At 40.6% G+C, this 23,468-nt stretch overlaps 1 protein-coding gene and 1 long non-coding RNA gene across 3 annotated transcripts in view; one reads left to right on the top strand and one right to left on the bottom strand.

The window, feature by feature from the left end:
• LOC104594145 (transcription initiation factor IIF subunit alpha-like) overlaps positions 1-17,136 on the top strand; it is a 46,145-nt gene extending 29,009 nt beyond the window's left edge. For both annotated transcript variants that reach the window (XM_010254314.3, XM_010254315.3), the window contains exons 7-10: positions 6,758-6,892; positions 7,146-7,364; positions 7,537-7,737; positions 16,819-17,136. In XM_010254314.3, the coding sequence (XP_010252616.1) occupies positions 6,758-6,892; positions 7,146-7,364; positions 7,537-7,737; positions 16,819-16,908 (645 nt within the window). In that variant the 3' untranslated portion in view covers positions 16,909-17,136. The remainder of the gene's footprint in view (positions 1-6,757; positions 6,893-7,145; positions 7,365-7,536; positions 7,738-16,818) is intronic.
• A 2,044-nt stretch (positions 17,137-19,180) lies between these two features.
• On the bottom strand, positions 19,181-20,839 carry LOC104594144 (uncharacterized). The gene is made up of 2 exons (XR_016084347.1): positions 20,095-20,839; positions 19,181-19,715 (listed from the first exon to the last, which is right to left on the bottom strand). It is a non-coding gene; the product is annotated as an uncharacterized LOC104594144 (long non-coding RNA).
• Between the last annotated feature and the right edge of the window lie 2,629 nt (positions 20,840-23,468).

A 23,468-nucleotide genomic window follows, 5' to 3' on the forward strand; every position in this document is an offset into this window, starting at 1 on the left:
ACAGGTGGCTGTACCTGCCCAGTCTATTAGTACTTGTAATATGCAACTATTTAAGTGGTATAAATGATTCCACTTATATTTTCTTCTTTTTTTGGATAAGTAACCGAATATATATTAAAATAAGCTCCAACTACTCAGAAAGAGCAGTAGAGCCCAAAACCAGAATACAAAGGATTATAGTCACCACTAAAAACAACACCCCAGCATATAAGGTTTACAAATTAAAGCCCAGACCTGGGCAACCCCAAACTAAATACTCTTTCCCCACCCCTGCTCTTGCTAAGGAGTCTGCCAACACATTTGCAGACCTAGGATCCCAATTGAATGAGGCATTCAACAAAATTCCAATTGCTACTGCCCCCCTCACCAGCTGCCTAAACTCCTAGAGTAATTGATCTTCAGTTTTCATCCAAAAAATTACAGTCTGACAGTCCCCTTCAACAATCACATCTCTCCACCCCTGCTTCTGTAATAATTTCAAACCTTGAATTACCGCAAGCATTTCTGTCCTTAAAGAATTACCCCTCCCTGCTAGGCCTGTGAAACTAAGAAGGATATTACCATGCTGATCTCTCACAGCACCCCCACCCGAGGGTCCAGGGTTCCCAAGGCAACACCCATCAAAATTAAACTTTATTGGGGTGTGAACCTGATTTTTTACTTAATGGATGTTAATGATAATGTACCTGCCATAAAATTCAATGCAGTCATTTCTTGATTGTGAACTTGGAGGAATTCCTTATGAAATTAATGGAGAGTCATCTCTGGACATACAGCAGATAGTAGTTGGATTGGTTATGGAATATAAGAATGCTACCAAGACAGTAGCAGAGTTAGTTTCAAATACTTAATTTGGAAATGGAACCTTTCAATATGTTAGAACAATATATCTTCAGATAATTATAATCTACACAATTGATGTGGACCCTTGCAAAATTTTTTCAGTGGGGAAAGGTCAGGCTTTGTAGGTACCAGAGAAGTAGAAAAAGAAAAGGAATCATAACCGGAATTTGAGACTAGCAACATGCAGAGTTCCTGTAATTCATAACTGAAGGAACAAAAAGAAATTATTCTCAGCTAACCATGGTATAGAAAATTAATTTCAAGGACTGAGGAAAAATAAACACAACTTTATCTGGTGGTACAAATGAACTAGTCTCCTTTTGATGTTTAACTCCTTTTAGTATTGTTCTATACTGTTTTGGAGCAGCTACAGTAACCCAAACCAGTGAAGAAGGAAGAAGAAGATGAGGAAGAAGACAAGAGAAAGAGAGAACAGGAGGGTTTAGTTGAAACTGATTAGTCTCACATTCAGTCGACCCCCTAATGTTTATTAGGTTCTAATTACATTTACAAAGACTAAACTGCCCTCACTTAAGTGTGGGGCAGAGTACTTTAATAAAACAGCCACATAAGCAAAGTACTTAACTAACATGAGATTACTAAACTACCCCTATTCGGCTCACTCTAACACTCCCCCTCAAACTGCCCTCTATGTGCTTTGTTCTCTCATGAAATACAGGATTGGATGAGATATGGAGTGCAGCTTGGTTGTCACAATACAGTCTCATAGGTTTATTCATGTGAAATCCAATTTCTTGTAGAAGATTCCTCAACCACACTAACTCATAGGCAGTATGTGCCATGGCCCTATACTCAGCTTCAGCACTACTTCTGGCCACAACCGTCTGCTTTTTACTCTTCCACGTCACAAGATTTCCTCCAAGAAATGTGCAATAGCCCGTAGTAGATCTTCTATCATTCACTGAGCCTGCCCAGTCTGCATCAGTATACCCCACTACTTCAAGTTTTCCTCCTAGTTTATACAATAGTCCACGGCCTGGAACTCCTTTCAGATACCTCACAATTCTAAGAATTGCATCCCAGTGAGGTATACGAGGGTTCTGCATGAATTGGCTCACCACACTGACTGCAAAGGATATGTCGGGTCTCGTGATAGTCAGATAGTTCAGCTTCCCCACTAGTCGTCTATACCTTCCAGGATCTTCAAATACTTCTCCTGTATCACTGCTCAACTTAACATTTGGTTCCATAGGGGTCTCAACCGGTTTTGCACCTAACAGTCCTGTTTCTTCCAATAGATCAAGAACATATTTTCTTTGACCTGGCAACCTCTATTCCCAAGAAATACTTCAATGTTCCAAGATCTTTTGTTTGGAAATGATTTTGCAGAAATACCTTTAATTTGCCAATCCTCAATTTATCACTGCCAGTAATGACATTATCATCCACATAGATCACTAGTAGAATCTTCCTAGCTTCTGAGTCATAGCTGAATACTGAGTGATTTACCTGGCACTGCTTCATTCCAAAACTCTTTACCACTTCACTGAACTTCCCAAACCAAGCACGCGGCGATTGTTTCAACCCATAAATTGCCTTCTTCAATCTGCATACCTTACCATCCTCCCCCTGAGCAACAAACCCAGGTGGTTGCTCCATATATACCTCCTCCACAAGATCACCATGGAGAAAGGCATTCTTTATATCAAGCTGAAACAGAGGCCAATCATACATAACTGCCAGGGAAATTAGTACACGAACAGAACCAATCTTAGCCACCGGAGAGAATGTCTCCATGTAGTCCACTCCATACAACTGTGAGTAACCTTTAGCAACAAGTCTGGCCTTCAGACGCTCCACACTACCATCTGGCAAGTATTTCACAGTATACACCCATTTACAACCCACAACATGCTTACCAGGTGGGAGAGTAGTAAGTTCCCACGTTTGAGTATGTTGAAGAGCAGAAAGTTCCTCCTCCATTTCCCGCCGCCAATCAGGTGAATTGAGAGCTTCTTGAACATTGTTAGGTATGGAAATAGAGGATAAAAGGGAAACAAACTGGCGATGTGAGGTAGAAAGATGAGATAATGAAACAAAATTGGAGATGGGATGGAGGGTAGAACTGCGTTTACCTTTCCGTAAGGTAATGGGTAGGTCAAGGTCTGAAGGTTCAACAATAGGAGCCATGAGAGGATCCGCAGATGAGGTAGAAGCTGGAGGAGGGGCCGGTGTCGTTCGACGTGTATACACTTGCCGGATTGGTGGACGTTCGGTGGTGATCTGCACGGGATGAGGTGATGAGTCTACTCCAACAACAGCATCTGGAACTGGATCACTGACAGGAAGAGGAAGAGGAAGGACTGGTGGAGATGAAGGCGCTTCAGGACTTGAGAAGAAGGGGACTGACTCAAAAAAGGTGACATCAGAGCAGACATAGCACTTCCGGGTAATGGGATTATAACACTTGTACCCTTTTTGAGTCCGTGAGTAGCCAAGGAAGACACATTTAATTGAGCATGCATCTAGCTTGTCTATTCCAGGGCTCAGATTGTGGACAAAGCACACACAACCAAAGACACGAGGAATTAATGGGAATGGAAATAAAGTGGGAAACAAGATAGAGAAGGGAGACCGACCATGAAGGATGAAGGAGGGCATCCGATTAATGAGAAAACATGCAGTGAGTACAACATCACTCCAAAACCGTTTAGGAACATTCATGTGGTGAAGAATAGACCGAGCAGTTTCAAGAAGCTGACGGTTCTTCCGTTCAGCTACCCCATTTTGTTGAGGGGTGAATGCACATGATGTCTGATGAATAATGCCATGCTGTTCTAAATATTGTTGAAATGAAGTAAGAAAGTATTCACGACCATTATCTGAACGGAGAATTTTGATTGGAACACCAAATTGTGTGCGCATTTCAGCATGGAATTTTTGAAAAATGGAAAACAATTCACTTCTTTCTTTCATTAAGTAAATCCATGTCATTCTTGAACAATCATCAATAAAAGAGACAAAATACTTGTACCCATTATAAGACTCTATTTTGATTGGACCCCAAACATCTGAATGAACCAAAGAAAAATGACTCAACATACGACTCTCAACTCTTGGACTGAAGGACATACGACGATGTTTCCCAAACTGACATGACTCACATTGCAAAATTGACAAATGACTCAATGACGGGACCAAAATCTTGAAAGCCTTGAGAGATGGATGTCCCAGTCGGCAATGCCATTGTAGAGGAGTAAGTGAAGTCTGAAGAGCAATTGAAGATCCACCACTGTCAAGATAATACAATCCACCAGCTTCATGCCCCCCACCAATCTTCTTCCCCGTCTTGAGATCCTGAAAAACACAAGTGGAAGGATAGAAGGTAACAAAACAGTTAAGAGCTTTGGTTATTTTACTAACAGACATAAGATTGAATGGAAACTTAGGGACATATAAAACAGATGATAAGGGCACATAAGCCATGTCAACATTACCAACACCACATATGGGGGATGAGGACCCATTGGCAAGTGTAACAGTTTGTGATGTGGAGGTTTCAGAAAGAGAAGAGAACACACCTGGAGTCCCGGTCATATGATCTGAGGCTCCAGAGTCAATAATCCAGGGAGAGGTTTTAGATGACATGCAAGCAATACCTGATTGGGCAAGTGTGGCAGTGGTATGCTGTGAAGTAGTTTGAAGGAACCGTTCATACTCATCACGCGGTACGCTCACCATCTCCCTCCCAGAGGTAGATGTAAATGTGGGAGGAGTTCGGTCTGCCGGTTTACTGTCACTAATATCAACCTCACCTGCTACAGTATGGTTAGCCCATTTAAGGGAGGGCCATGTAGATCATAACAGAAATTCACTGTGTGTCCCTCTCTACCACAATGAGTACATTTCCTTGTAGAGTTATTCTTCCCTCTGCCACGGCCTCCCCCTGAGTCACGACCACCCCGACTAATCATGGAACTGCCACGGCCTCCTCGGGGAGCATGACCTCCCCCTCTTGTACTATGTCCAACCCCTCTAGCTGTCACAAGTGTTGATCTATCAGACTGTGTGGAGTTCTCTGTCTGTCCCAAAGAAATTCTACAAAGCCTTGAGAATACTTCCTCAAGTGTAGGAAGAGTAGAGCCCCCCAATATTTGGGCTCTAATTGGTTCATATTCCGACTTCAGCCCCACTAAAAATCTTGTAACATCTAGTTGCTCCCTTTGCTGTTGCTGAACTTTAATATCTAGAGTAAGGGGGTGATAGACATTGAGTTCATTCCTTATATTCTTCATGCAGGCATAGTACTCTTCTAGTGTTTTGGTTCCTTGTTGTAAATCAAAATACTCTTGATAAAGCTGATACACTCTTGTTGTGTTATCTTGTCTAGAATATAGCTTCTTAGCATGCTCCCATATGTCCTTAGCCGTATCAAGGAACATGAAGTTGGCACTAATTTTGGGTTCCATACTATTCCACAGCCAAGTCATGATTTGAGCATCTTCTTGTTCCCAATCATCAAACCCTGGAGAGTCCTCCGGTGGCTTCTCATCTCTTACATGCTTTACTTTTTTCTTTGCCTTGAGAAACACTTCCACTAATTTAGCCCATGGAGCATAGTTCTCCCCATTCAGCTTAATTGAGGTCATTTGTACCCCTAGGTAGTCGGAGGAAATTACCACACTAGGTTTCTGATCATTGTAGCCATCTCCAATTGCTGCCATTGTACTCTTTCACAGTTGCCTCTAACCTTACTTCTCAACTACAAGTTGATTGATGTTGTTCACAGTTTGATACTTCAGCACCTATTGCAGCCCCTAAACACAACAGTTGGAGCACACACTTGTTCTTCTTCACACTATTGCTGACTTCACACACCTACGACCCACATAAGCATTACAAGCACCACAACACAACAGTAGGCCCTCTTACAACCACTCAATAAAAAAAATTGTGCATCACAAGCACCACAACACAGTCAAACTGCTACACCCAGTTCAGACTTGTTTAACACACTTAATAGGGCATTACACAACCACAAGAAGCTTGGCAAGGTCACTGCATTCCACCTTACACCACTCGGCCACCTACAGCAGCCCTAACACCACCCAACAAACTCACAGCAGCCCTACACCATTCGGCTACTGCACACACAGCCCTTCCTAGGGCAACAATGAACCTAGTTCTCTAGGTTCTAATCAGTACTAACTGATTCTTGAAGGGTTCCTACCCAGAAATACCAGCAACACAAAAGGACTAAATAACCAACCTTCCTTTGAGATTATCAGCCAACCATTCACTGCTGAAATCACCTTCCTTGATGAAGAAAACTGTGCGCAGCAGAGAGCAATGAGCTGTGATGTCTCAGACCTAAGGCGAACCAGCTCTCTCCATTAACTAACCAGAAACGAAGAAGGCGTCACGAACCCAGCTGAGATGCTTTACAAGCAGAAGCAGGTCAGAAACCTCGCTCTCATACCATGTTTTGGAGCAGCTACAGTAACCCGAACCAGTGAAGAAGGAAGAAGAAGATGAGGAAGAAGACAAGAGAAAGAGAGAACAGGAGGGTTTAGTCGAAACTGATTAGTCTCACATTCAGTCGACCCCCTAATGTTTATTAGGTTCTAATTACACTTACAAAGACTAAACTGCCCTCACTTAAGTGTGGGGCAGAGTACTTTAATAAAACAGCCACATAAGCAAAGTACTTAACTAACATGAGATTACTAAACTACCCCTATTCGGCTCACTCTAACATATACATTAAGGGTTTTCTTATATATCAAAATGTATTACTTCAGATGTGCATTAGTGTACTAGCACTACGTTATTTTTAACTTTTCTGTACTGCTTAGGGATTCTTCTTAGTATTGAATTTATTACTTCTTTGATCCATAGAGTTGCAACAAGTGAATATTCATGCAAATTTTTTTTGTGCTTTGCACATGCATAGGATGAAGAGGATGAAGATGAAGCTAATGAGGAAGAGGGAGGACTTAGCAAATCTGGAAAGGAACTAAAGAAGCTGCTTGGTAGAGCAGGTGGGCTGAACGATTCGGATGCTGAGGATGATGATGATGATGAAGATGTAAGTTCATGTGGTGCATAACTAAAACTATAAACTATAGCATACTGAAACATTTGTAGATCTTCTTGTAAGATGTAACCAAGCTACAATCATGATTCATTTACTTGTCTTAGCACTGTGCTGTAAGCACCCTCTTTTTAAGACTTTGATGCTGATGTATGGCCAACCTAAGGAGATTTATCAGAGTAATCATTTCAGTAAGCAGGCATGCTCAGTTTTATAATTTATTATGTTCTTTTCTTTGGCATTTTAGGTGGAAGATGAGTTTGGTCTGTCCCCTGTATTGGCTCCAAAGAAGAAGGATGCACCAAAAGAAGAACCTGCTGAGAGCAACCCCTCAAAACCATTATCTTCAGGGACTGCTCGAGGAACACCTTCTACATCCAAGTCAGCAAAGGCAAAGAGAAAATCTGGTGGGGATGATGGAAAAGTTGCTAATGGTGCACCTTCAAAAAAAGGGAAGTTTGAAAATGTATGTCATCATTTGTTTGCAATATATATATATATATATATATATGGATCTTAAAGAATGAATCTACTTGATTTTTCAGTTAACAGATAATGCTTCTGGTGTTGGATTTTCTTTTGGGTTATACATGATACCTTTTTTGCACCTCTCATTGTGCCCTTTCCTTCTGGTTCAGGAATCAAAATCCTCTCTGAAGGATGAGCCCATGTCCACTTCCAGATGTAGTGCACCCCAAAAAGCATTGGCATCATCTGGATCAACAGCACCAACTGGTCCTGTCACTGAAGATGAAATCAGGGCAGTACTGTTGGCAACAAGCCATTTAACAACACAGGATCTTGTTGCTAAATTTAAAGCAAGACTGAAATTAAAGGAGGTACTTTTTTACATGTTTATCTTGATGTTCATCTAGGGCTTGTTTTGATTCGCAAATATTATGTTTCTGAAATTAGAAAGGATAGGGTCAGATATGAAGTCATTTGAAGGAACCTAGGAGTAGCTCCAATAGGTGTGATTAAATAAGAGAAAGTAGACTAAGATGGTTTGGTCATGTTCATAGAATCCCATCTACAGCATCCATAAAAGAAGCAATCTGTTGCAAGTTGAAGGGACTAGAAGGGCTAGGGGACAGACCAAAAAGAACATGGGTTGAAGTAGTAAGAAATTATTTAAGAGCTCACAATTTATCAATGGATATGGCACTAAATAGAGTAGAAAATATTTGATAACCTGTTTTGATATAAAATCTGTAAAAGGAAGAAAAGAAAGAAGAGAAGAAAAGGTTTCTGCTAGAAAGAAAGAGAAGAGAGATAGAAGAGAATGGAGGAGAAGTCAAAAATCTAATCTGGCCGCCCCTTTCATTAGATTATATACTCATAAGTAAAGAGTGTACAAGTACAGGTATGCCCTTAGTAGGTCAGCTACTTGTAAGAAGCTGAAAAGTCACACTTAACTTAAACATAAACTAATGGGCCTAAGGCCCAACAACTACCTAACTAAGTTATGTAAAAAAAACAAATAAAATCGGCCCACAACTCAACACTCCTCAAGTTGGGAATAAATGTCACACATTCCCAACTAGTGTAGATCATGCTATAGCTTGTTTCTTGCAACACCTTTTGTAAGAACATCAGCAAACTGCAAGTCATATGCAACATATGGCAAGCAAACTTCTCCGGAGGTCACCCTTTCCCTTATAAAATGTCTGTCCACTTCGATGTGGCTTCATCCTATCATGCTGAACTGGGTTGTGGGCAATGTTAATTGCTGCTTGATTGTCACATTATAGCATCATAGATTCTTCTGCCTCAATCCCAATCTCCCCTAACAAGGAACAGATCCAGAGGAGCTTTGAAACACCATGTGCCATGGCTCTGTATTCAGCTTCTGCACTTGACCTTGCCACAACTATTGTTTCTTACTCTTCCATGAAACTAGATTACCTCCGACAAGAGTGCAAACTCCTGATGTAGATCTCCTGTCATCTAGACATCCTACCCAAACAGCAACTGTGTAAACCTCTAACTTCAACTGTCCATTGTCAGCAAACAATATGTCTCTACCCGGGTGTCCTTTCAAATAAGAAAGTATCCTGTCAATAGCCTCCCAATGCTGAACTCGTGGAGCATGCATGTATTGACTCACCATACTCACTGCATAAGAGATGTCTGGTCGTGTCATACATAAGTATAGCAATCACCCCACTAATCTCTGATACCCCCCAACATCCTTCACTAGTTCAACATCCATGTGAATCGTTGTGAGATTCATCAAAGTCTGATACCCCCCAACATCGCATAAGAGATGTCTAACATAGCTCAGCTAGAGATTCATCAAAGTCTTCATACCCAGAATGGCCGAATCGAACATTAAGAGCTTCGATGAAGTCAAGCCTGGTAAGTTGTGGATGAGATCTTCGGTACCACTGATACCAAAGATTTGCTTCACCATCCATGTGAATCGCTATGATTTGCAGCCTCTAGGAGGCAGGGACTTCATGGAATGGAATGCAAAATATTGTTCAGCCCTATTAATCCAGGGCACATGATCATCACCTGAGAAAATGGGGAAGTTGATCTTGATTTCTTGTCCAGGAAGATTTCCCGATGACTGTCGTTGCTGGATCCTTCCTATTTGCTTTCCTTGTTAGCCTTTGAGGAGGTTCTCTTGAACTGAGAAATGAAGGTTGCTAAGGCTTCTTTCATCTCTTTCAAATTCCCATCAATCCGGTGAAGGTGCTCTTCCATTTGGTCAACACGACTGTCTACGGCACTGGATCTGGTGGTGGGCATCCCAGAACCTGGCTCTGGTACCAGTAAATAGACTTCAATGAAAAGCTAAGGTTCTTTGAGGGAGCTCTTCCTCCAGAAATGGATACAAGGGAAGAGAAGGAGATGAAAAGAAGATGAAGATGAAGAGAATTCAGTATGTTTCTTATTGCTCTTTTTGGCTCTCGGTAGATATTTATACCTCTACATCATAGTTTTTAAGGCGCCAAGGTGAGGCTAGGCGACAGGGGGCCTAGGCGATGGATTTTTTTTAAGTAAAACCATATATCCTAGGGTAGTTCCCTAGGTTCCATAACCATCTTTTCTTAATAATTATCCATAATTTTCATAAGAGAAGTATAAATTTCATGTTTTAAGTTTAGAAAATCAACATTTTATGAGAAGAGAAGGAACAAAGGAAAGAAAATTAAAAAAATATAGGGGCTGAACCCCTACTTTTGTTATAGGAAAAGAAGAAAAGAAAAGGTGGAAGAAGAAGAAGAAGAAGATCTGTAAGAAGAATGTTTCTACTGTTGCTACAGTAGTCCGAACCAGTAAGGAGAAGAAGAAGAAGAAAAGAAGAAGAAGAAAGAACTGTCGACTGGATAGCTAAACCCTATCAGTCGACCTCTTAATAGTGATTAGGCTCTAATTAAATGTACAAGGACTAAACTGCCCCTGCTTAAGTATGGGACCGAGAACCTCTAATAAGACTGCCACATAAGCTCATAACTTAACCAAGGTGAGTTGACTAATCTACCCTTATTTGGCTAACTCTAACACTCCCCCTCAAGCTGGAGAATATATGTCATATAATCCCAGCTTGTTACATATATAGTTCACTCTCCCTGAGTTTAAGGCTTTTGTAAACAAATCTGCCCACTGATCACCTGAGCTTACATGTTCTGTGCTTATCTCTCCAGTAAGAACCTTCTCCCTCACAAAGTGGCAATTAATCTCTATGTGCTTTGTTCTCTCATGAAAAACAGGGTTGGATGAGATATGGAGCGCAGCTTGATTGTCACAATACAACTTCATAGGTTTATCCATGTGGAACCCGATTTCTTGTAGGAGATTCCTCAACCACACTAATTCACATGTAGTGTGTGCCATGGCTCTGTACTCAGTTTCAACACTGTTTCTAGCCACAACCGTCTGCTTTTTACTCTTCCACGTCACAAGATTTCCTCCAAGAAATGTGCAGTAACATGTAGTAGATCTTCTATTAGACACAGAGCCCGCCCAATCTGCATCCGTGCACCCAACTACTTCAAGTTTTCCTCCTGGTTTATACAATAGCCCACGGCCCGGAGCTCCCTTCAAATCTCTTACAATTCTAAGAACTGCATCCCAGTGAGATATACGAGGGTTCTGCATAAATTGGCTCACCACACTGACTGCAAAGGAGATGTCTGGTCTCGTGATAGTCAAATAGTTCAGCTTCCCCACTAGTCGTCTATACCTTATAGGATCATCAAATATTTCCCCTGTATCACTGCTCAACTTAACATTTGGTTCCATAGGAGTCTCAGCCGATTTTGCACCTAACAGTCCTGTTTCGTCCAATAGATCGAGAACATATTTTCTTTGGCACAGGTTTACACCTTGTCTTGATCTGGCAACTTCTATACCCAAGAAATACTTCAATGTTCCAAGGTCTTTTGATTGAAAATGATTTTGCAGAAAGACCTTGAGTTTGTCGATCCCCAATTTGTCACTGCCAGTTATGACAATATCATCCACATAGACCACTAATAAAATCTTTCCAGCTTCTGAGTCATAGCTGAACACTGAGTGATCAACCCAACATTGTTTCATTCCAAAATTCTTCACCACTTCACTAAACTTCCCGAACCAAGCACAAGGCGATTGTTTCAACTCATAAATTGCCTTTTTCAGTCTGCACACCTTACCAGCCTCCCCCTGAGCAACAAACCCAGGTGGTTGCTTCATATTGCCAGGGAAATTAACACACGGACAAAGCTAATCTTAGCCACTGGAGAGAAGGTCTCCATATAGTCCACTCCATACAACTGTGAATACCCTTTAGCAACAAGTCTGGCTTTCAGACGCTCCACACTACCATCTGGCAAGTATTTAACAGTATACACCCATTTACAACCCACAACATGCTTACCAGGAGGAAGAGTAGTGAGCTCCCACGTGTGAGTATGCTGAAGAGTAGAGAGTTCCTCCTCCATTGCCTGCCTCCACCCAGGTGAACTAAGAGCCTCTTGGACATTGTTAGGTATGGAAATAGATGACAATAGTGAAACAAACTGGCGATGTGAGGCGGAAAGGCGAGATACTGAAACAAAATTGGAAATGGGATGGAGAGTAGAACTACGTTTACCTTTCCGTAAGGCAATGGGTAGGTGAAGTCTTGAGGGTTCAGCAACAGGAGCAATGACAGGATCCGCGGACAAGGTAGAAGCTGGAGGAGGGGCTGGTGTCGTTCGACGTGTATACACTTGCCGAATTGGTGGTCGTTCAGTAAGGCTCTGCACTGGATGAGGTGATGAGTCAACTCCAACAAGAACACCCGGAACGGGATCACTGACCGGAAGAGGAAGAGGAAGTAAAGGTGGAGACGAAGATGCTTCAGTTCCCGAGAAGAAGGGAATAGACTCAAAAAAGGTGACATCAGGACAGACATGGCACTTCTGAGTAATGGGATTGTAACACTTGTACCCTTTTTGAGTCCGAGAGTAGCCAAGAAAGACACACTTAATGGAGTGTGCATCCAACTTGTCTATTCCAGGACTCAGATTGTGAACAAAGCACATACAGCCAAAGATACAAGGTGTTAATGGAAAGGGAGACAAGGTGGGAAACAAGATAGAGAAGGGAGACCGACCATGAAGAATAAAGGAGGGCATCCGATTAATGAGGAAGCATGCAGTAAGTACAGCATCACTCCAAAACCGTTTAGGAACACTTATATGATGAAGAATAGACCGAGCTGTTTCAAGGAGATGACGGTTCTTCCGTTCAGCCACCCCATTTTGTTGAGGAGTGGATGCACATGAAGTTTGATGAATGATACCATGCTGTTCTAAATACTGTTGAAAGGAAGTTAGAAAATATTCACGACCATTATCTGAACGAAGAACTTTGATTGGAACACCAAATTGTGTATGTCTTTCAGCATGGAATTTTTGAAAAATGGAAAATAATTCACTCCTTTCTTTCATTAAATAAATTCATGTCATTCTTGAACAATCATCAATAAAAGTGACAAAATACTTGTAACCATTATAAGACTCTATTTTGATCGGGCCCCAAACATCTGAATGAACCAAAGCAAAAGGACTCAACATACGACTTTCAACTCTAGGACTGAAGGAAACACGACGATGTTTCCCAAACTGACACGACTCACACTGTAACACTGGCAAATGACTCAAAGACGGAACTAATATCTTGAGTGCCTTGAGAGAAGGATGTCCCAGTCGACAATGCCACTGTAGAGGAGTGAGTGAAGTCTGAAGTGCAACTGACGATCCACCACCGTCCAGATAATACAATCCACCAGCTTCATGCCCCCCACCAATTTTCTTCCCCGTCCTGAGATCCTGAAAAACACAAGAGGAAGGGAAAAAAGTAACAGAACAGTAGTCTTAGTTAATTTACTAACAGATATAAGATTGAATGGAAACTTAGGGACATATAGAACAGATGATAAAGAAAGAGAAGCCATGTCAACATTGCCAACACCACAGATGGGAGAGGAGGAACCATTGGCAAGGGTAACAGTTTGAGATGTGGAAGTTTCAGAGAGAAAGGAGAACACACCTGGAGTCCCGGTCATGTGATCAGAGGCTCCAGAGTCAATAATCCAAGGAGAGGTTTTAGATGACAGGCAAGCTATACCTGAGTGGGCAAGAGTAGCAGTAGTGTGCTGTGAAGTGGACTGAAGGAACCGCTCATACTCATCACGCGATACACTTACCATCTCCCTTCCGGAAACAGATGTAGATGTGGAAGGAGTTAGGTCTGCCTGTTGATTATCACTGACACCAACCCCACCAGCAACAGCATGATTGGCCCATTTAGAGGGAGGGCGGCCATGAAGATCATAACAGAAATTTACGGAATGTCCTTCCCTGCCACAGTGGGTACACTTCCTTGTAGAGCTGCCTTTTTCTTTGCCACGGCCTCCCCCTGAGTCACGACCACCACCATGGCCAAATATGGAACCACCACGACCTCCTCGGGAGGCATGTCCTCCCCCTTTCGTACCACGTCCACCTCCTCTGGCTATCACAAAAGCTGATCTATCAGACTGTGTGGGATTCTGTCTGTCCCAAAGAAATCCTGCGAAGCCGAGCAAACACTTCCTCAAGTGTAGGAAGGGTAGAGCCCCCCAATATTTGGGCCCTAACTGGTTCATACTCTGATTTCAACCCCACTAAGTACGTTGTGACATCTAGTTGTTCCCTCTGTTGTTGCTGAACCTTAACATCTGGAGTGAGAGGATGATAGACATTGAGTTCATTTCTGAGGTTCTTCATACTGGCATAGTACTCTTCTAGGGTTTTATTTCCTCGTTGCAGACCAAAGTATTCCTGATAGAGCTGATATACCCTTGTAGTATTATCTTGCCCAGAATACAGCTTCTTGGCATGTTCCCATATGTCCTTAGCTGTATCTAAGAACATGAAGTTGGCACTTATTTTGGGTTCCATACTGTTCCATAGCCATGTCATGATTTGAGCATCCTCTTGTTCCCAATCATCAAACCCTGGAGAGTCAGCCGGTGGTTTATCTTCTTTCACATGCTTCACTTTTCTCTTTGCCTTGAGAAAAACTTCCACCGACTTAGCCCATGGAACATAGTTCTCACCATACAGTTTAATTGAGGTCATCTGTACACCTAGATAGTCAGAGGAAACCACCACACTAGGTTTCTGTTCACTACAGCCATCTCCCATTGCTGCCATGATACTCTCTTCAATGCTGCCTCTAATCTGAATTCCCAATCACCAACTAAGTGCTGCTGTCAAGAGTTTGATGTTCTAGAACCTACAGCAGTCCCTAAACACAATGATAGATACACACGCCTTTGTTCTTATCCACACCACTACTGATTTCACAAAAAAACACAGACTACACCGACATTAATTCAGCACTTACTAACCACATGCAAGCTCTCTTACAACTACTCAACAGAGTTTGTGCATCACAAGCACCACCACACAGCCATAGCTGTCACACACAATACAGACCTGCTTTAACGCTTTTAAGAGGGCACCACAAGACCAACAAAAACTCAACTAGTACCATTGCATTACACCTTGCACCATTCGGCCACCTACAGTAGCAGCCCTTACACCATTTGGTCACTGTAAACACAGCCTGTTCTTGGAATTTTTCCAAGAACCAAGGCAACAACCAACCTAGTTCTCTAGGTTCTGATCAGTCCTCTCAAGTTCTTGAATATTTTCAACCCAGAAATACCAACAGCACATAGAGGAGAGATAACCAACCTTCGTTTGAGAGCTTCAGCCAACCATTCACTGCTGAAGTTGTTTTCTTAGGAAAGGAGGTTCTGTGCACCAGAAAAAAGAAGAGCTGTGATGTTTCAGGCCTAGGACGAACCACTTTTCTCCATTGACAGCCCAGAGAAGAAAAGGAGAGAACTGAAGCACGAACTGAAGTTGTCACGCTCTGATACCATGTTTCTACTGTTGCTACAGTAGTCCGAACCAGTAAGGAGAAGAAGAAAGAGAAGGAGAAGAAGAAGAAGATGAAAGAACTGTCGACTGGATAGCTAACCCTATCAGTCGACCTTTTAATAGTGATTAGGCTCTAATTAAATGTACAAGGACTAAACTGCCCCTGCTTAAGTATGGGACAGAGAACCTCTAATAAGACTGCCACATAAGCTCATAACTTAACCAAGGTGAGTTGACTAATCTACCCTTATTCGGCTAACTCTAACAAAGAAAATGTGTTGATTAGACAAAATTTTAAGTTCCCTTGCTTATTGGTTCAGGTTCTAAAATCTTTGAGGATTCAATCAAGGATCAAAACTTCGATACGATATGCCCCATATCGGGTGTATTGTATTGTATCTTTCACGCCCCAATGCACATGTTTACAGGTGTTTTCGGGAACCCATTTTTTAAAATAATATATATATATATATATATATATATTTAAAAATGAAATTGAAAACCAAAGAAAAAAAAGGGGGAGTATCATTATAAGTACTGATACACCTCTGCCGATACACAGAGGTGTATTGATACTTTGAACCATGGGTTCAATACAGCAGTTAGCAATGTTTATGTTGATTAAACCCTAACAAATAAGAAAATAATAAAAAGAAATTAGTACATGAACACATAAAATGGGTATTCTAGTTTAATAATGCCTATTTTATAATTATAATGTCAAAAAATAAAAAATATGAAAGTATTTTATAACTTAGTGAACAAAACTACTTGACAACTATGCTCTGCATATCATGTTTAACATACCAATTCACCAGCACATGGGGGTGTTGAGTTAGTTAGGATGACATGTCCTCCTGGAGTATACAAACTTGATAGGAGGTGTTACATGAGATATCTTCAGTGGTTTGCTTGGCTGTGTGACCTGGGCCTGAGATGGCTTAGTTAGGGGCCCTAATTCATACTTGGACCACATGGGTATGAGCCAATTGGCTTATCCCAAAACTATGCTAACACATTGCTCTCCACAATGGGAGACCTTCCACTCAATTGCTCTTATTGAGCATTGTGACTAGTTCCCCACCAAGGCTCCCAAGACCCCTATTTATAGAGTTGAGAGGGCCAAAACTTCCGAAAGAAGAGGATTTGAACCTAGAAATGGCTATGTCGAGGTTCAAGAAAAAATCTTTAATTTAGTTAACACGAAATAGTTAGGAATAAGGATGAGTTAAGTTCCTTGTCCTACTTGTTGAGCATGGTCTAAACCGTCTGTGGGTTTATTCCTTTGTTCTAATTGGACTCGGATATTCATCTATACATGCCTCAATACTGTATAATGTTATGACTGATTACATATTGTGGATATCTTGTCTTATTGTAGAATTCGTTCATGCTTCTCGGCCTGAACTAAAACATAAAGGCAAAAAAAAAAAAAACACCAATAGAATATGTGTTCCAAACAATCTGGTTGGCAGTATGTTTGATCTAACTTGTGAGGATTAATTGTTGCAGGACAAGTCAGCTTTCGCAGCAATTGTGAGGAGAATCTCTAAGATACAAAAGAGCAACGGATCCAATTGGATTGTGTTGAGAGATAAATGATGTCTGGGTCTTAAATTCAAGCTTTTCTTTTCCCAAATCTGGTTTTTCACTTTTTCTTGAGGTAACAATTTCGTGCATTACAATCTAGACCCTGCCACATACTTTCTCCTTGTGAGAAAAAAGAAAAATATTGTAGGGCTTCTTGTTCTGAAATCTGAACAATGGTGAGGTTAGTTTTCTGTAACGTACCAGTAACCTGAAAATTCATGTCATTTAATTTTTCTTTTACGTTTTTTGCCTGTCTACTACGCACTGTAAATCTATAATTGACACCACTTTGCGAACAAGCTCCTAGACTCACACAGAAATAGTCCATAATGTGCTCACAGAAATAGTCCGTAGAGTTTGTACTGTACCCATTTTCCAACCCCCTCTTAGGGCTGCCTCGATTCGAATCTGAATTCAATCCGTTAAGAACCATATTTTGGATATCTCCTTTGATTTTAACAAATCTGATTAAATTAGAAAAGTAGATCAATTCTTTAATTATGAAATATTATATATTATATTATTTAGATTATATCACCAATTTTTTTATTATAATCCAAATCGAATCAATTAAAAAATTAGATACTCGAATTCCAATCATAGTTTTGAAAATTCGGTTGATTCTTTTTGGATTTGGATCGATCGGATTTCTTATTGAATCGGATTGGATATACCCTTTCCCTTTATTTGCAGCCCTATCTCCAACTCCAAGACTCCTACCACATGATGAGCCTGGGCTATACTGATATCGATCTCCAGGCACGGCTCTAAGAAGGAAAATAAACAAAGATAATTTTGTTGGAAGGTAAATCTCTCATACCCATTTGATTGTGGTTGGATACATATATAGAGCTCAGGCTGATGCGTCTGTAACAAACTCTACAATTCTGTTACTCTAGACCACCTTAGCCTCTGCATGTCAATGTGCCTTACATATACCCGCCTTCATTCAATGTATACTATGTAAATAACCGGAACTATCACCATAAAATGCACGATAAACCCTCAACCCTCCAGGCTTCAGCCATAGAAGTTGGTTCAATCCTACGTACTATTGCTTTCTTTCTCACATAGTTTTCTCATTCAGTTGGGACTAATGGCGTAGAGGAATATGACCCATGCGAGGTTTGAAAAAATAAAAAAGAATATGAAGAGGAAGATAACAAGTCAATAATTCATTTAAGATGAAAACATGATGGAGATGGAACTTTCTTTTTATGTTATAAGTGCGATTTGACAGGAAAACAGAAGATTTCTTTTACTTTTGGGTAAGAATATTTGGTTGTTGTGAGTTGACGTATGATATTTCCGATGTATAGTGCAAGTGACCAGCAATGTACTGTGATTAGCACATCCGGACTCTTTTTTTGGTTTCATGACACAAAGGAGGTAGTCCATCTCCAATCCGGGGTTAAACAAAACTGAGGAAATAGGACTCATGTGGCCGGCTCCATATGGTAGGGATAGGGTTTGGATCAAGGTTTAAAGTTTCGATACTGGCTGATACACCGGTAGGGCGTATTGGCCAGTATCGGCCCTTTTTTTTTTCAATTTTAGTTTAAAGGGGCCAATTTAAGTCCGATTACTCTCTGAACCAGGCCCTAACCTGATACAACCCCTGTAGGGGCGTATCGGGAAGGGTCCAATACAATATGTATCGACTGATATGGGCTGATACGGGCTAATACGTAACGATTTTTTTATCTTTGGTTTGGATGATTGATAACTATTTATATGATCCAGTTGCTTTAGCCTTCACGTAGTCCTATAACCATCCAAATGATCATCATTTCTTTATAGGCTACATGATGCGTCTAGTATTCACTTCTAAACTTTTGGTAAAATTCAAGGGATTTCATTGATAATGACGGAGAAGATTAAAGGTAGAGGCTCCGGCAAGCCCACAGGTGAGGAAACCAGATTGCTTGAGGACCTTACTCGCAAATAGGCGAGGCAGATTATTAGCTTCATTCATTGCTTCAAAGACGGACAGAAGTAACATTTGGATCTCTGATTTTGGACAGAGGAGAGCACATGATTGTTCTAGTGAGCACTCTGGTTTTGGTTGGTGCCATTTCCAAGCTACCATCCCCATCGATCAAACTCGGTGGCTCTTCCTCATCGCTCCTACATTTTTGGGAAGAGGACAAGATCCATTTACAGAACAGAGGATGTGGATATAGAATTACAGTGTAACTCTGTCCCAGATTTTGAAGTGGAAGGCTTTCCTGGATTATCTCATCTAATTAATCCCATGAATTTGGATTCGTTAACAAGAATGCCATAACTATAACCCATAGTCATATAAATTGAAACTTGAAACATGATTCAAACTCTTGAGAGAACTGAAAAAGTAAATCAAATAAACTTAACCGGCGTTCTTATAACCAACAATCCACACACCCATAATCATACTGATCAGTTAAGCTGAAATGAGAGATCATCATCGTAGGTTTAAGTAACAGCATCCTAAAACTGAGAGAAGCAAAGCAAGAGCAAACCAACCCACAAGCTAGAAGGGAGTCCACGCGTGGAAGCAGATGGGGTGGGTCCAGTGGCCACGGCATCATCTGTAGAAACGATCATCATCGCCTCCTCTTTTGTTTTAGGCTGTGGCAACACCTCGACGTTAAACTTGAGACCCTTCTTGCAGCTCTCCGGCCTGCCACTGGTGAAGTAGTGGGTGCCTTCTGCGTCAAAGGAGATGCTATCCAAGCCATCAGTGTACATCCTGATTGGATTACTGGTATCGCATGAATCGAATTCCTCTTTGCTTTTCAACTCTGCAATGCTTTCCTGCGCAACAGAATAGGCAAACCCTGCCAAATGCCACCCAACGCCCCCCCCCCCCCAAAAAAAAAAAGTAACATCGTACGATCAGATTATAAGACTAGGATAGGAAATGTGCTGGGGCCCGAGCAAACCACCCCAGACATCACCACCGCCTGATTCTTGTGCACAGTGCAACTTGTTTTACTCTCCGGTAGTCGGTTAATATATCTCAGGTGTGAGGGATGGTGTCTCACAGCCCAACTTGGCAGGTCAAGGGAAAGATGAAGTAATATTTCTGATAATTAAGTGAGAAGCAGCAATTAATCTGGATTACTTCCGAGATGAGAGTTCTCTCGTAAGACCCAGATAAAAGAAAGGAAAAAAGAGTATATAAACGATCCGGTGGATCAGAGAGAGAGAGCTTACAGATTTTGTCGCCGACCCTGAAAATCCTACCGGACGACCAGGCTCCGATATTGGAAGATGGATCCCACCCATGATCGTCTCCAACCACATGATGAACTTGAGCTGCTATCCTTTTCTCCCCAACAATCACCGATATAATAATCATGAGAAGCATCAACATAAAGGAACTACGCATAACTTCAGCCATTGAAACAGAGATTCGATGGTTAATCTCCTCCCTCAGTGTAAGCTTCAGAAAAAGGCGAGAGAGAGAGAGAGAGAGAGGGGAACTGATCGTACGTGTTGTTTAAGGAGCTCCTTTTCATCACACTTCCCTTTCCTGCTACTTAAGGAAGCCAAGGACTGAAGAGTGTGTATTCTCTCCGGTGTTAGCCTTAGTTTATATACCAAAGGAAACTTAATGACAGAAGTTTCTTCACCAAGGCACCAACCAGTCAGTCTCTATTGGGAATGGCTGAATGGGGAGTAAAGAGTAACAACGCCAAGTAGTGTAGAGTAGGCATTGTCAGTGACAAGTAACAACCCTCATCTGCCATTGATATTTCATATTCCATACCCACACAATTGAGAGGTAACTTCAACACTTCCAGTTCCATGAAATCACACCTAAAGCTCCATCTTGCAAAATTGTTGCCTGAGTCATCCCTTGCAACAAGGAGGAAGCAATTCAATCCAGTACAATTCCAACCTTTTTATTAACGTCTGATTGGGATCTTATCTTCTCAACACCCCCTCCCTCCTCAGTGTCATCATATGTCCGGCCCACAGCCCACTTAACACCAAAGATTTCACACTCACGTAGGTGGGCCCACATTAACTGAAGGACCCACAAGCACAAGGAAAATGTAAGAAGAGGGTGGCAAAAGTGGAAGGTTCCAAGAGGGAGACAAAGGGCAGACCAATCCGAATGGGATGATGCCCCACCCGCTAGTAGCGCCATTTGCCAGGGGATTTCCCTCCTCTTAGTTTTTTGGTTTCAACTTGAAACACTTTTGAAGGGGACGGCTCAACTTCACTTGGGAAACAGAAGAGGGAAGGGATAAAATGCTTTACTTCCCAAAGGTTTTGTTTTGGCTCGTCCTTCTTGCTTCTTAGGGCTGTCGTCCTTCAGAGTTTGGATTGCCAGGGAACGGATTCATAGAACCCTCTCTCTCTCTCTCTCTCTCTCAAGGTTAGTCACAGGGCAGAAAGGGGCCGGGTTGGGTTAATACATATATCCGAAAAAACATTTTTGAGAGAATCATCTTAAGATTGTCACGTAACAAAAACGGGTCAGATCAACCTGTATACTAAAAAATGCAAAAAGTAGTAAAGAATACCAAAATATTACAGAAAATTCAGATAAATACAAAAAAAAAACAAAAATTACGAAATTGTGGAAAATACCAGAAAATTACTAAAAATGTAGAACTTTTGCAAAAAAAAAACACCAAAAAATGTAGAAAATGTAAAAAAATACCAGAAATTTGCAGAAAGTGCAGAAAATACTAGAAAATGTAGAAAATAGCAGAAAATTGCATAAAATGAAAAAAATGCAGAACTTTTCATAAAAGTACTTACTTTTGTAAAAATACTTTTATAAAAGTGCTTTTATGCTTTCATAAAAGTGTTTGTGTAAAAGTGCTTTTATGGTTTCATAAAAGTATTTTCGTAAAAGTACTTTTTGTAAAACTGTTCATAAAAGTACTTTTCAAAAAAGTAATTTCGTGTAAAAGTACATTTGTAAAACTACTTTTGTGTAATATAAAATTACTTTTGTAAAAGTTCTTTCGTATAAAATTGCATGTGAACACGAAAGTTAATAAAATCTATTTTATTTCACTTTTAATCACAAAATAAAATGTGGTATGGTGGTTTGGATTTGTAATGAGATGTGGACATGTAAAGAGGCCTGAGTTCGAGTCATGTTAACTGTTGTTTTATTTGAGAGTTGGCGACTATAGATAGGGCTTAACTTTGATCCAACCCATCTTGACCCGCGCAACCCAACCCATCCTCACCCTAATAGGTTACTCGACCTATATTGACTCTTAAATAAAATGGGTGGGTTGGGCAGGTCAAATGGGTTGGGGTCAAGATTGCTAGCCATACCTACCAAGGCAATCTCCATTCCCAACCCAATGGGGTCGGAGAAGATGGGTACCCAACAATGACAGCGAAAATTGCCATCCCTAATCCAAATTTGATCCATTTATAATTGGAGCAAATATGGATCCACCCCCACTAGCCCAATAAAATTCAATTCAATTTGATTTAAATGTATATATTCATATATATTGAAAATTTATATTGTATCTATTTGCAAAGGTGGTTTGAGTGTTGTGTTTTTACTTAAATTGTTATGGTTCAAGTTTCCTAAATATTATTTTTAACTCATTTTATTCATGAAATACAATATTAAAGTCATTTTTGGTTCATTTTATTAATAATATATGATCATTTTTTTGTTTCTCTTGTTAACACAATTTAATAGTCATTCGCAATTTGAATTAGATTCAAATCTAATGGATATGATCCAATTTAGAGTCAAATTGATCGGGGTCAAGATTGCCAGTCATACCCGCCAATGCAATATCCATCTCCAACCCAATGGAGTCGGAGAAGCTGGGTACTCAACAATGACAAGGAAAATTGCCATCTCTAATCCGAATTTGATCCATTTATAATTGGAGCAAATACGGATCCACCCCCACCAGCCCAATAAAATTCAATTCGATTTGATTTAAATGTATATATTCATATATATTGAAAATTTATATTGTATCTATTTGCAAGGGTGGTTTGAGTGTTGTGTTTTTACTTAAATTGTTATGGTTCAAGTTTCCTAAATATTATTTTTAACTCATTTTATTCATGAAATACAATATTAAAGTCATTTTTGGTTCATTTTATTAATAATATGTGATCATTTTTTGTTTCACTTGTTAACACAATTTAATAGTCATTTGCAATCTGAATTAGATTGAAATCTGATGGATATGATCCAATTTAGAGTTCGAATCACCTGTCAATAAAATGTGTTCCAACACCCTCCCAACATGATCCGACACCACACATTTCATACATGGTGGATCCCAAGGCATTAGACCTTTTCCTACAATTTCAGAAAAGAAAAAACAAAAAAAAAAGAAAGAAAAAGAAACGAACAAGCAAACAAAGAGAAATGCCGGAATCTCAAGGGCATCAGACCATCTCAGAATTAAGCCCTTTAGGACCACTCTAGCACTACTACCCAAAAAGAAGAGGACCCTATTGCTAGTAAAGATATGTTGCACTTTTTTCCTGCACTTTCAGCCTCACATTGTAGGAGTGTGAATACCTATGCATACGACAACACGCATGTAATGATGAAGTTCTGAACTTGTGATAGACTG

This window comes from Nelumbo nucifera, chromosome 1 (genome assembly GCF_055504915.1).
Source record: "Nelumbo nucifera cultivar China Antique chromosome 1, China Antique-T2T, whole genome shotgun sequence".
NCBI classification, from domain to species: Eukaryota; Viridiplantae; Streptophyta; class Magnoliopsida; order Proteales; family Nelumbonaceae; genus Nelumbo; species Nelumbo nucifera.